The 11,279-nt window shown below is 37.0% G+C and overlaps 2 protein-coding genes across 7 annotated transcripts; one reads left to right on the top strand and one right to left on the bottom strand.

Moving 5' to 3' along the window:
- Window positions 1–605: 605 nt before the first annotated feature.
- mns1 (meiosis-specific nuclear structural 1) lies at window positions 606–5,010 on the top strand. 4 transcript variants are annotated; one of them, XM_056375929.1, is made up of 10 exons: window positions 606–775; window positions 922–1,131; window positions 1,916–2,043; window positions 2,184–2,286; window positions 2,570–2,799; window positions 2,994–3,210; window positions 3,321–3,428; window positions 3,940–4,197; window positions 4,564–4,689; window positions 4,785–5,010. In XM_056375929.1, exons 1-10 carry the CDS (start codon window positions 773–775, stop codon window positions 4,890–4,892), a joined length of 1,491 nt encoding a protein of 496 aa, XP_056231904.1. In that variant the 5' UTR covers window positions 606–772; the 3' UTR covers window positions 4,893–5,010. The 4 variants fall into 4 exon arrangements, with proteins under 4 accessions (XP_056231904.1, XP_056231915.1, XP_056231926.1 ...); XM_056375940.1 differs by having other exon boundaries at window positions 606–716; XM_056375951.1 differs by having other exon boundaries at window positions 607–656.
- Window positions 5,011–5,119: 109 nt separating this feature from the next.
- tex9 (testis expressed 9) lies at window positions 5,120–11,279 on the bottom strand. Of its 3 annotated transcripts, none has more exons than XM_056375966.1 (12): window positions 10,929–11,279; window positions 8,951–9,084; window positions 8,259–8,322; window positions 8,030–8,106; window positions 7,747–7,792; window positions 7,525–7,607; window positions 7,204–7,373; window positions 6,421–6,503; window positions 5,931–6,104; window positions 5,707–5,841; window positions 5,342–5,476; window positions 5,120–5,256 (listed from the first exon to the last, which is right to left on the bottom strand). In XM_056375966.1, exons 1-12 carry the CDS (start codon window positions 11,025–11,027, stop codon window positions 5,179–5,181), a joined length of 1,278 nt encoding a protein of 425 aa, XP_056231941.1. In that variant the 5' UTR covers window positions 11,028–11,279; the 3' UTR covers window positions 5,120–5,178. The 3 variants fall into 3 exon arrangements, with proteins under 3 accessions (XP_056231941.1, XP_056231959.1, XP_056231951.1); XM_056375984.1 differs by having other exon boundaries at window positions 11,022–11,277; XM_056375976.1 differs by lacking the exon at window positions 10,929–11,279 and adding an exon at window positions 9,889–9,984.

Consider the following 11,279-nt stretch of genomic DNA (forward strand, 5'->3'; position numbering starts at 1 on the left):
ACGAAAAGCAACCACAAATTAGTACTACAGAGAGACAAGACAAATGCAAAGACAAAATAACCACAAAGAGATGCAAAATGAGTTACATGAATTTCCCATAAGGCAGGGGTCTGCAACCTTTACTATTAAAAGAAACATTATTGGCCCCCTCTCCCACAAATAAAAAATAAAATGAAGATATCACTGCGTTAAAGTTTTATATATATATATATATAGTCATACTATATATAAAAGAACTAGTCTATCTATTTGTAGTCATTTATGTCTCAGTCTGGATGTCTTGCTGCTGTTCAGGAGACATTTTCCTGGCTGTACTTGCATACCTTTATCACAGTGGTGAATGTGATGTGAAGGTACAGATCATAGACTGGATATATACCCTTACACAGTATGTATAACCTTATAAACGGTATATACCGTTTAGGTTTATACACTGAATAGCTTTATATACAATACAACAGTCAAAACGTCTAAGAACCTATATGCATATACATCTTTATAGAGTGTATATCTTTATATATGATGGGGATTCGTTTTAATTTTCCCGGACCTGACGACATTGTCAAAACTCATTTTTATTGGCTGAGCGTAAGGCGACGCGGCGTTCCCAAGACAACGAGACGCTAAACAATCGAGGAAACCCAGCGACACCTCCGGTAAACTAATTAACGGACAACTGTACATCGAAAATCACTTCAAGTTAATTCAAGGAATAAGTGAGTAAAGAGGAATAAGGCTAAGAACACTGGAATCGACGAAATTCAGGACAAACATGGTAAATCCTCGTTGGCAAACCGAAGTTAGAGTTAGCTTGGATGCTACAAACAGAGCAGTTTACCACGCTGTCAACATGGGCAAACCTGTTACTGTTAACCTGTTTTCAGTGTTTTCAAGTTTCACATGTCTTTCCCATCGTTACAGAGTCGTAACTGGGCCTACAGCCAGCAGCAGAGGTTAATGGCTCAACGCCAGAGGCAAGAGCAGCAGAGACAGCATGAGGCCAGCCGTGTGGACAGAGAGAGGCAGCTGCAGGCCAGTCTGCGGGACGAGGACAGCTTTGAGAGGAAGAGGCACCTGCGACAGATGCAGGAGGAGCTCAAGGAGAGGCAAATGGAAAGCTCTCTGCTAAAGGTATGCTCTCTGTTTGTGCTGGTTGTACATTATTTCCCCAGACACCAGAAACTAAGCAGCACTGTAGAGCTGAAATGAATACTTAATTAATCGCTTACTCAAGTGACAGACAATTTATTCACCCTTTGAGTCATTTTATTAAGCAAACATGCTAAAAGTTCACTAGTACCAGCTTCTCAAATGTGAATAGTTGCTAGTTTTCATAGTTTTCTGTGATCGTGAACTCAACATCTGTTTGTGACATTTCATAGACTGAACAATCAATTCAGTATTATAGAAAATAATTTTCAGACATGATGATTTAACACTTACAGTGCTCCTGTGATGGACTGAAGCTACTTTGCCCCAGGTTTTCTGTGTGTTTATTACTTGACACACAGAAGAATTGCAGCAATTTGATAAAACAACAAATGATAACAATGGAAATTAAAACAGTTAAGGTCTTAAAACCAAATTCCTACAGTCATTTCACAAGAACATTTTAGCATTAGCTTTGATGTCAATACACTATACAGGACTGAACAATTAAATTTTGTTGTATCTCATTTCATGCTACACACAGAGACTGTATGAAAAAGACATAAATAAATTAGAATGGAATAAAAATCTTCCATAATAGTTGCAATAATAGGCTATTATTAGTATTATACACTACAACTGAATACTTGTAGTGCACAGACATGAGGTAGTGTGAGGGTTTCTCACTGTATCATCAAGGTATTGTATTGTATGTGTACTGTACCTGAACTCAGATGTTATAGGCATAATTAAATTTGATTTGCAGGCAGAGGAGGACAGAATAAACAGGGAAAAACAACTTGAACAAGAGGAGAGAATGGCTAAAGAGTTGGCCCGCATCAACTATGAGAAGCAAAGAGAAGAGAAAATAAGACAACATATCAAAGAGAACAGGTATGCACATCATTACCTTGACTTACTGTATATTCTGTGTTAGTCTACAAATGAAACACGTACTGCTTTTGTGCAATCTTTCTCTGCTTTGGTCTCTACATTACTTGTATTAATTTTTAAAACTATTTAAATCTTTTCAGCATTGAGCTTCGAGAATTGGAGTCAAAACTGAAATCTGCATATCTGAACAAGGAAAGAGCTGCACAGATTGCTGAGCAGGAAGCTATGAGGTTTGAGACAATGGTGAGTACTGTCCTTGTTGATTTCAATCAGTTACAACTTTTTTCCTTTTTTTTTTTTTTTTGAACTGCTAGATGTGAATTTAGAAAATACCTCAGGGGACTACAATGTCTAAAATTAACTATATAGTCTTTGTTCAGCTGTATACATGGGCTTGTGTCAAAAGTATTGAGAATTACACATCACGATTTAATCTTAATTTGAACAAAAAGTTCCAAATACCAAAACCCTATTTCTTTGTTGTAGCCTACGTACTATACTGTGTATGTCTTCGGTCTTTCATTAGCGTGAGGAGGCAGACTTTGCTCGCAAGATGAAGAGCGAACGCGAGGAAGCAGCCGTTGAGCAGCAGAAGCTGGAGCAGAAACGCCACGAGGAGCTTGTGCAGTATCAGAGGGAGCTGGAGCAGCAGCTCATGGAGAAGGAGCGCAAAAGACAAGAGGCATACGAGGAGTTCCTCAAAGAGAAGCTCATGGTGGACGAGATTGTCAGGAAGATTTACGAGGAGAATCAAATGTGAGTCCCTCACTCATAATTCATGACTTGAATTCCATGGATTTAAAGTTGGCATGCTTTTACTGGCCTGTTCAGTTAAAGACAGAAGATATGTTCAGTCAACTTGTGTAATATGCTTGAAACCTGTTTCTTTGTAGAGAAAACATGGAAAATGTAGTATAATGGCTTTATTGAAAAATGTTTTTCTGGTGAAGGGAGCAACAGCTGAAACTGGAGAAGGTCAGAGCCACTAATCAGCACATTGAAGAATTCAAGAGACAGCAGACTGAGTGGAGACGCATGGAGCAAGAAAGGATGGAGGCCGAGAACAGACGCATCATGGAGTTTGCGACCCAACAGCAGCACATGGAGCAGAGCAGAATGGCTAAGATCAGAGAGAGGGAAGAGGCCAAAGACCATCTTCATAAAATAGTTGAGACTTCTTTTTGTTGAGACAACTTTTTCTCATCCATTTATCAGTTCATTCAGTGACAAACGCCTGCTTCTGGTTTCAAATATCACTCCTTCCTCTTCTCCTCTAGCTTTCTAAGAAGATTGAAGAGGAGAGGCAGCAGCGTGAAGAGATGGAGCGAGTCCGTGAAGAACTTTGTTTAGAAGAACAAGAAGAGGCTAACAGGCAGAGAGATATTGTAAGTATCATTACCTTACTCTTTTTAAACATACCTGTTCAGCAATTCTGATTTAAATACAGATGACAGTTGTGATTACATAGATGACAAAGGAGATATACAAAAAAAAAAAAAAACATTTATATATGTTAGGTGTGCAAGTAAGGATTACTCAAATTTGAAGAGCTCCAACCAGGGCTGTTTGGCATTTTGCTTAGTAAGTGACTGACTAATCAGCTAGTTATCATTGTAGCACTATGATGCTAAGTTGTAATCATACCAAGTCTTACTCTAATTATTTTGTATTTTAACGTGTTCACTGACCACCACAAAGCCATTGAACAAAGCAGTCTTAGTCTGAACATCCCAAATAGGTAATGCTCTTAATTAACAGGCATTTTGCCTGCTCTACTCACTATTGAGCTCAGCAGCTCATGACACAAGAGACATACACATTCCTGTGTGCTCTCAGACTTGAATTTAGAAGTGTGCCTAAATTACCCTAATATTTTTTAAAACTTTCATCTAACAGGAAGCGATGGAGAAGAAAATCAGACAGAGGCTGATGATGCAGCAGACCTGCCAGGAGCAGATGGCTTTCAAAGAGATGCAGAGGCAGGCAGAGAAAGAGGAGGAGGAGGCCTTCAGGAAAATAATGATGGCTAAGTTTGCAGAGGACGATCGGATAGAGCAGATGAATGCTCAAAAACGACGCATGAAGCAACTTGAGCACAAACGCGAGGTGGAGAAACTGATAGAGGACAAGAGACGGCAGCGTGAGGCTGACATGGTATGAACCACGCTTAATTGTGTGCATAATTACATCAGGAATAAGTTGGTTTAACTGTCAGTACTGCTAGTACGACGCTGTGAAAGGCAACATAAGTAGCAATAACCAGGTTTTATCTTGATTATAATGGATGTTTAAGTCTTAAGGACAAAGATGTCCTGTATATATTAAATGATCCCAACGTGAACAGAGAAAATTGGCGGAGCTTGAGAGAATACTAACAGATTTTTCCATTAAAGTTTTATTTGAGCAACATAAGTGAAACACATCATACATAATACATGGTTAATCTGTATCAACTTTTGATTGAACTGTCAGCTTTGAACGACATGCTTTGACAATGACATTTGAATCATTCTCTTCAAGGAACTGGAGGCTAAAGAAAGAGCGATTGAGCAGGAGAGGGAGGCGCTGCGTAGACAGATAATTGAAGAAGAGAGGCAGCAACTTCTTAAACGTCATGCAACAAAACTCCTTGGATACTTACCGAGGGTATGTGGCAGTCTATGAAATCATAAATCATTTACACATTTTCACGTCATCTGTAGATCAAACAAGTGTATGACCATGGGCGTATCTACTTTCAGGGCTTGCTCCGTGAAGATGACCTGGAGCACTTTGATGAAGACTTCAGAAAGAACTTTAAAGCACGTCCGTCTGTCCTCTCTGACGATGGCTGGGACGGTGATGATTAAACTTTGTTCTTCCAGCGTGCCACTAGAGGGCAGTTTGAAGTTACAGAGATAACTATTTTTTTTGTTTCTTAGTGTTCATGGTGGTACTTGTTTTAATTAAAATCTATTCTAAAAAGGATCTGGTGACTGAATGTTATAGTGATAAGGAAAGGAATCTCTACATCTAAATTCCCTCTGAATTCAAGCTCTAAACTCAAACTAATCAAATTCTTAAAGACTGCAAACTTAAGCTTTTAATCCACTTTAATTTTCACCAGAAAACATTAAATGCTGAATCACTCGGTGTTTATAACTTCCCCCCGTCTAGAGCTTTCATGAACTCATCTTCTGTGAATGACAGCAGCTTGGCAGCTTCAAAATGCATCTGCATACAGAAAAAACTCTGTTAAGACTTTGAATAAAAACTGTAAATGGGGTATGTATTTACAGAGTATGAAAGTGACACTTACCTTTTGTTTTTTGAGAATGTCGATCAGCTTGAGCTGTTTCTTGAAACCCACAATGAGTTCTGCTTTTTGTTTTTTTAGCATTTTGTTTTCAGCAAGTAGATTTTCTTTACTCTGATGCTCCTTGCTTATCTTGTCCTTATTTAGGAAAATAAATTAGGAAGTTAGGCTGAACCTTATCTTATTCCTGCAACATGATGTCTCTCTTATCTAACTATTTAAAAAGAGCTCAATGAACTTTCCTCCAACATCATCTTCAGATCACAAATTCCACACTGTGCACGGATATTTTCAAGTTCACTGTGCATCTTAAAAATCTGCTGCTATACGTGAAAGACCTCTCATCCCCACACTTCAGTTTTGCTTACCTCATTCATCTGTTTCATCTTGTTCAGTTGAGTCTTTAACCTCTCCACCTCCTCCAGAGCTCTGTTCAGACGAACCTCCACCGTGCTGTGGACGGCTGCTGCTTGTTTGTTGGATCTATTCAGATTTTCTATTTCCTACACAGCACAGATTTTTGTTTTGTTTGTTAATAGATATCAGAAGTCTTTTGCCGTCAAAAAAAGACAGTTTTTGCATTGACACAAACCTTGTGTAAACCAGACACTTGGAGTTGAAGACCATCACATTTTTTAGCAGACTCCTCTGCTAAAGCTCTGTGCTTCTCAATCTGTGTTTTCTGAATGCTGGTGGTCTTCTGTAGTCTGGCTCGATCCTCCTCAGTCTCCTTAATTTTTGCACTGAGCTTAGCATTTTCATCATCCTGCAACAACAGAAACATGATGTTAAATAGATACAGTGTCTTCAAAATTTTTAAAGTTATCTATTAGAAGCAGTGATTCAAAACCAATAATGCAACCAGCAATGTTTTATATTTTGGTGTGTTAAGTGGCTCTGAGAACTCGAAACCCGGAACATGAACAACACGTAGAACCTCTTCACTAACAGATATATGTAAAGTTTGTTTCCACGCTCTTTTTCTGTTACTGGATGTCTCATGGCTGTTCAGCTGAGGCTCCTCATTGGCAGGGACAATAAGTTCTAGTTTAATTGTTGTTAATCTGCAAATTTTACAGTACCTTCTTATAATATTCAGATGAGAGTTGATCCACTTCTTCCTGCATAATTCTTAGTTTTGCCTTGAGAACTCGTATTTGAGCATCTGAAACAAAACAGAGCAATAATCACAATCAGACTTACAAACCCATTAAAAATAGCTTTCCATTGTTGCCTGTGTTTCTCCAAAAACATATCCGATTATCACAGAAATTATTTAATGTGAAAGTTTCAATTCAGATTTAACCTTATAAAGTGGCAAGCTTTCTTGATAGTAAATAATCCATTAGCAACTTTCACATCCCACAGGAAACCTAACATAAAGTCATAATATGAATGTAACTTAAATATTTATTGAATGACAATTAATAATTGTCTTCAATTAATTACATACATTTTTTGTTTGTTGCTTTTTTGGTAATGCTTCAACAAAATTACATGTATGTGCAAGTATTTGCACAAATATTTTTTTTATTTATAATTGCAACATCAAATCGCAGGAGCTGCAATTTTGGTAAAATGTGTCACAACATTATTGTGCATTGTTAGCACCGTAAGTGTCGTGCTACAGAGATGCTACAAATCATATTCTCCAGACGTAAAGGAACCTGCTTCTTTGGTACAAGACCCAACAAAAATCACATCATCATTTTTATATTTTTTTAAGTGAAGATGAAATACAAAAACGAACATTCCAACTTAAATCTGCTAAAATATTCAAAATATTTATTTATTTTTTGCATATCGTGCAGCCCTATTTATACTTAACTGAGGTTTACTTTTTTCAAAGTTACATAATAAATTACCTGATCCTACATTGTCTCCAGCGTTACACAAATCATGATCATCCACAACATTTTCATGAGTGACAGTGTCATTCATCTTCTCCTCCATGGTACGTATCGTCTTTGCCATAAAAAAATCAACTGAATCTTCTATAGCTTCTGACTTATCTGAATGAGACGCCTTTGAGGTTCTGTAATCAAGCAACCAACAAGAAAACTTTTAGGTGTTTCATAAAGAATGTTAATGGAGAACATATTTTCAAAAGGTGTGACCTACACATTACTGTCTTATGAATAAAATTGTTTATAATGAATTTAGAGATGATATAAAATCAAACTCACGCTGTTTTACAGTGAGACTCTTTTCCTTTTTTTCCGGTGCACATGCTTTGTGATGTTGATGTGACCCTTTTATTGATCACCACCTAAGTAAAATAACAGTAAATAAAAACAGCACACTGTAACATAGTCCTACAGCATTAACAAACTTTACATGTAAAGTGTTTATTGAGCAAATTGTACATAAAAATAAAGAAACCCTAACTTAATATTCTGATCTGATACCTTCACACGGGGCTCCTTCACAGTACTCTGTTGATGCTTTATCAACCTGCGGGTGAACAGGCAGATATACAGAAATACAGGTTGGTAGATAGATACATAAAGAAAGACAGAAAGAAATAGATTATTTTTGTTGAATAAGGTCTTTCTCTTAAGGTATATTAGTCTGTTTGGATGCTGGAGTGTTTCACTGGAATAAAATTAGACTTTTGAAGTGGCCGCAAGAAAATTAGCCACAGAAAAGCCTACAATCATTCTCAAAGTCCGAGTCACAGGTTTTTATTACCTTGAATCCTCTTCATCTTCAATATCTGTAAGCAGGAGGGTGGATAAGGGCTTCGACAGAACTTCACTCTGCTCTCTCTAAAATCCGATAAACACCAAGACCCAGTTTCAGTTGTAAAGTAAGTCTGGCCCTCAAGATTCACTTACCTCAACTATTCAGACAGATTTACTCACCAAAAAGAAAAATTGTTATTTTTCAATTAAATGATGCAAACAAGATAGTAACTTACCATAAGTTGTTCTGCCTGTCTTACTAGATCCGCTGTTTTGGCCTCTAGCTCTGCATTTAAGAGTCTGATTGAAATAGAATGAACAGTATTATATCAGTATGATATGGGTTTTCTTTTACATAAACCTAGGTTTTAGTGCTGCAGGACTGCAAGAAATAAAATTCATCCACCATATTTGGATAAATGAAATAAATGACTTTTCTATTGACGGAGAAAAGTAGGAGTAGAAGTTTTATCTGAACAACACTATTTAGTGCCATAAGGTGCCATTAACTGAATGAAAATCTATTTTCAAACTTTGGTTTATTGACATTATTAAACATTTTAAGTTAAGGAGGTGCATTTATTTACATTTCTCTATACTAAGGTCACCTTTGCAAAACTCTTCTTACACGTCTTTTGACCAGAATGCAGCTCAGCACAACAGTTGATCTCACATTCAAAATGCACTAATGCAACCAAAACACCATCTATATTTCAAGATCAACTCTTGTACTAGAACTAGAACACTAACAACAGCGTTCTTTGTCAATCTGTGCAAAGAACGCTGATAGAAATATTTGTCTCTGAATTAACATATTCATTTCATTAAAATGTTATGAAGATTCAATGTTAAAATTAATCAAAGGGGGTCATCTGATAATCTTTTACATAAATTATTTCAAATGGAATCAAAACAAAGTGACACTTACTTGTATTGTTCTTCCTTAGCTAAAAGGTCGTCTGTGTGCTTCTTGGTAAGACCGGAAGCAGATTTAGTCTGTGGCCTTACTTCAGCCCTCTTGAATCTCTCAGCTTTAGTGCCGGAGGATGGCCGTTTCTTTATCTAAACAGCAAAACAATACAGAGTGGTAGATTATTATTACATTAATCCCTAAAGAGAAATTTTACATTTAATTTGATCAACAAGATTGGGTAAAATAGAAACTGATTAGCATGTCAATCTGATTTTCCAAATGGTTTTAGTTCCACCCATGATTTAATTGATCAATTCATGACATTCTGTAAAACTTATTATATATTATTCACAATATTATAACTTATATCCCTCAACCTTTATTTGTTCAGAGTAATTTCATATTACCCTGAATACATTTATATAACAATGTATATATTTCTGCCACCCCACTTATGTCTTATTTTTTCCCTTATTTTATTGGTTTGACTTGGTTTGACATGTGCCCAGATTTGTTTTGCTCTATTGTTTGTTTTGCTACCTGTTTTGCATGAACTTATTTTGATTAAAAAAAAAAAAAGAATGGTTTGGCTCTTTGTATTAAAGATTTTGCATATCAGACAAAGGCATGGGGCAAGCGATAACCATGGTGTAGGCTATTAAATGTGTACTCTGTCTTTAATGACACTTATAATACAATAATTTATGATATAAATATTGATGTTTCTACGTGTTTTGTCTTCCTCTGTCTCAACATTAGTGTCGATGGTGTTTTGAAAGAGATGGTTAGCAGTTTATAACGCTTCATCAACCACTATGGTAGAGGATCGTTAACGTTAGCTTTGAGCGACTTCACCTGTTGGAAACAAATGGTTAGGTTTAAACTGTTGCTAGTGGCACACAAACAGTTCTATTTAAATCTCTGACATACAGATAAAAAATAACGCTGCAAACCTGCGAGACGGCGGACAGGGCCTTTTTGTCAAAACTTCTTTCAGCCATTGTAACACAGAGAGAGTGAGGACGCGGCTCTTGTTGCATAGCAACTACTTTGCACACAGTACGGTGGCCCTTGAAAGACATTTTAAGGCGATTTTATTTTGTCTACAAAAGTAGTAAGTACAGCAAGCTATACTAAAAGTACTAAAAAGCAGCAATGTCAACACACACACACACACATACACACACACACACACACACACACACACACACAGACACACAAACACACAGTTTTAGTAGATATTAGTTCTTGATAAAGTGATAACTGAGAGTTCATATTAATAAGAAAGGATGCTATTGATTATTTTTTGAATTACGCCATGAGCTGTTATAAAAAGTACATGAGTTATAAAAACTGTGTAAATCAATACAAAACAAATGTATGTTATGGACTGAAATCTTGGCTTTGTGGAAGCAATATATGCGCATTAATAGGACAGTGCAATTATATTTATATTGGTAGTGGAAAGTCTTTTTACTTAATTAAATTAAGATTTGTTTGCTTTTTAGTACACCAATAATAACAATATAATATATAACAGTAGAACATTCACAGTGGCAATTTTCCAATATTGACATAATCAACATATTTAATTAACATTTTTAAAAGCCGGGCTTAAATCTCTAATGGTTTATGGTTTTACATTGTGGTATTACTACAAATACTTCTTAAGGATCTGAATACTTCCGCCACCACTGATTTACACAACATGTTCTCAAGTAAAGCACAAGTACCTCAAAATTGTATTTAAGTACACTACTCGAGTAATATATTTAGTTACTTTCCACCACTAATTATCATTACTCTTCTTGGATGACATTTATGTTTGTTTTATTGTTGAATTGATATCGGCAGCATTTATATAAAATAGTAATATCCATATATAAATCGATACTCAAAATAACATGCTCAGTAATGTCGTCTGCTTACATGTTTACGTTTTTAATGCAGGGGCTATTAGTGCGCATGCGTGTGCCTTGCAGCTACTACTTACTATGCACATGCGGAGAAATCCCATAACGTGAGGGGCAGAGCACACCAGAGGGACAAGCCAGTTGTTTTCCAGCTGTCCGTTCACTGTTTTCACCTGCATTTATTCGTATCCATGCGTCACGTCAAGTTTCACAGCGGCACGAGTTTTGTTGCACAGGCTCTTTGATTCACCAAGTGTCGGGACTTGAAGCAAGCGATGTCGGAGGAGGAGGGCCGGGTGGCAATAACAACAACACGGCGCGCTGCTGCTGTCCCGTTAGCATCGCAACGTCCTCCGGTCCATGTTGTTTAACCCTGCCGGGCGACTACACCCGTCCACGCCTCCAGTCAAGTCCAGCGCAGTCCCACAACT

This window comes from Seriola aureovittata, chromosome 1 (assembly GCF_021018895.1).
Source record: "Seriola aureovittata isolate HTS-2021-v1 ecotype China chromosome 1, ASM2101889v1, whole genome shotgun sequence".
NCBI classification, from domain to species: domain Eukaryota; kingdom Metazoa; phylum Chordata; class Actinopteri; order Carangiformes; family Carangidae; genus Seriola; species Seriola aureovittata.

What these genes read in the sequence shown, in the direction of transcription:
- mns1 (XM_056375919.1), top strand. Translation starts at nt 901, where the DNA reads ATGTCTTTCCCATCGTTACAGAGTCGTAACTGGGCCTACAGCCAGCAG. An exon ending in CAACATATCAAAGAGAACAG is followed by an intron (nt 2,044 to 2,183) that starts GTATGCACATCA and finishes AAATCTTTTCAG; the next exon opens with CATTGAGCTTCGAGAATTGG. An exon ending in CTATGAGGTTTGAGACAATG is followed by an intron (nt 2,287 to 2,569) that starts GTGAGTACTGTC and finishes GTCTTTCATTAG; the next exon opens with CGTGAGGAGGCAGACTTTGC.
- tex9 (XM_056375966.1), bottom strand. Translation starts at nt 11,027, where the DNA reads ATGCAGGTGAAAACAGTGAACGGACAGCTGGAAAACAACTGGCTTGTC. An exon ending in TGAAGGAGCCCCGTGTGAAG is followed by an intron (nt 7,608 to 7,746) that starts GTATCAGATCAG and finishes TATTTTACTTAG; the next exon opens with GTGGTGATCAATAAAAGGGT. An exon ending in ACATTCTCAAAAAACAAAAG is followed by an intron (nt 5,257 to 5,341) that starts GTAAGTGTCACT and finishes TTCTGTATGCAG; the next exon opens with ATGCATTTTGAAGCTGCCAA.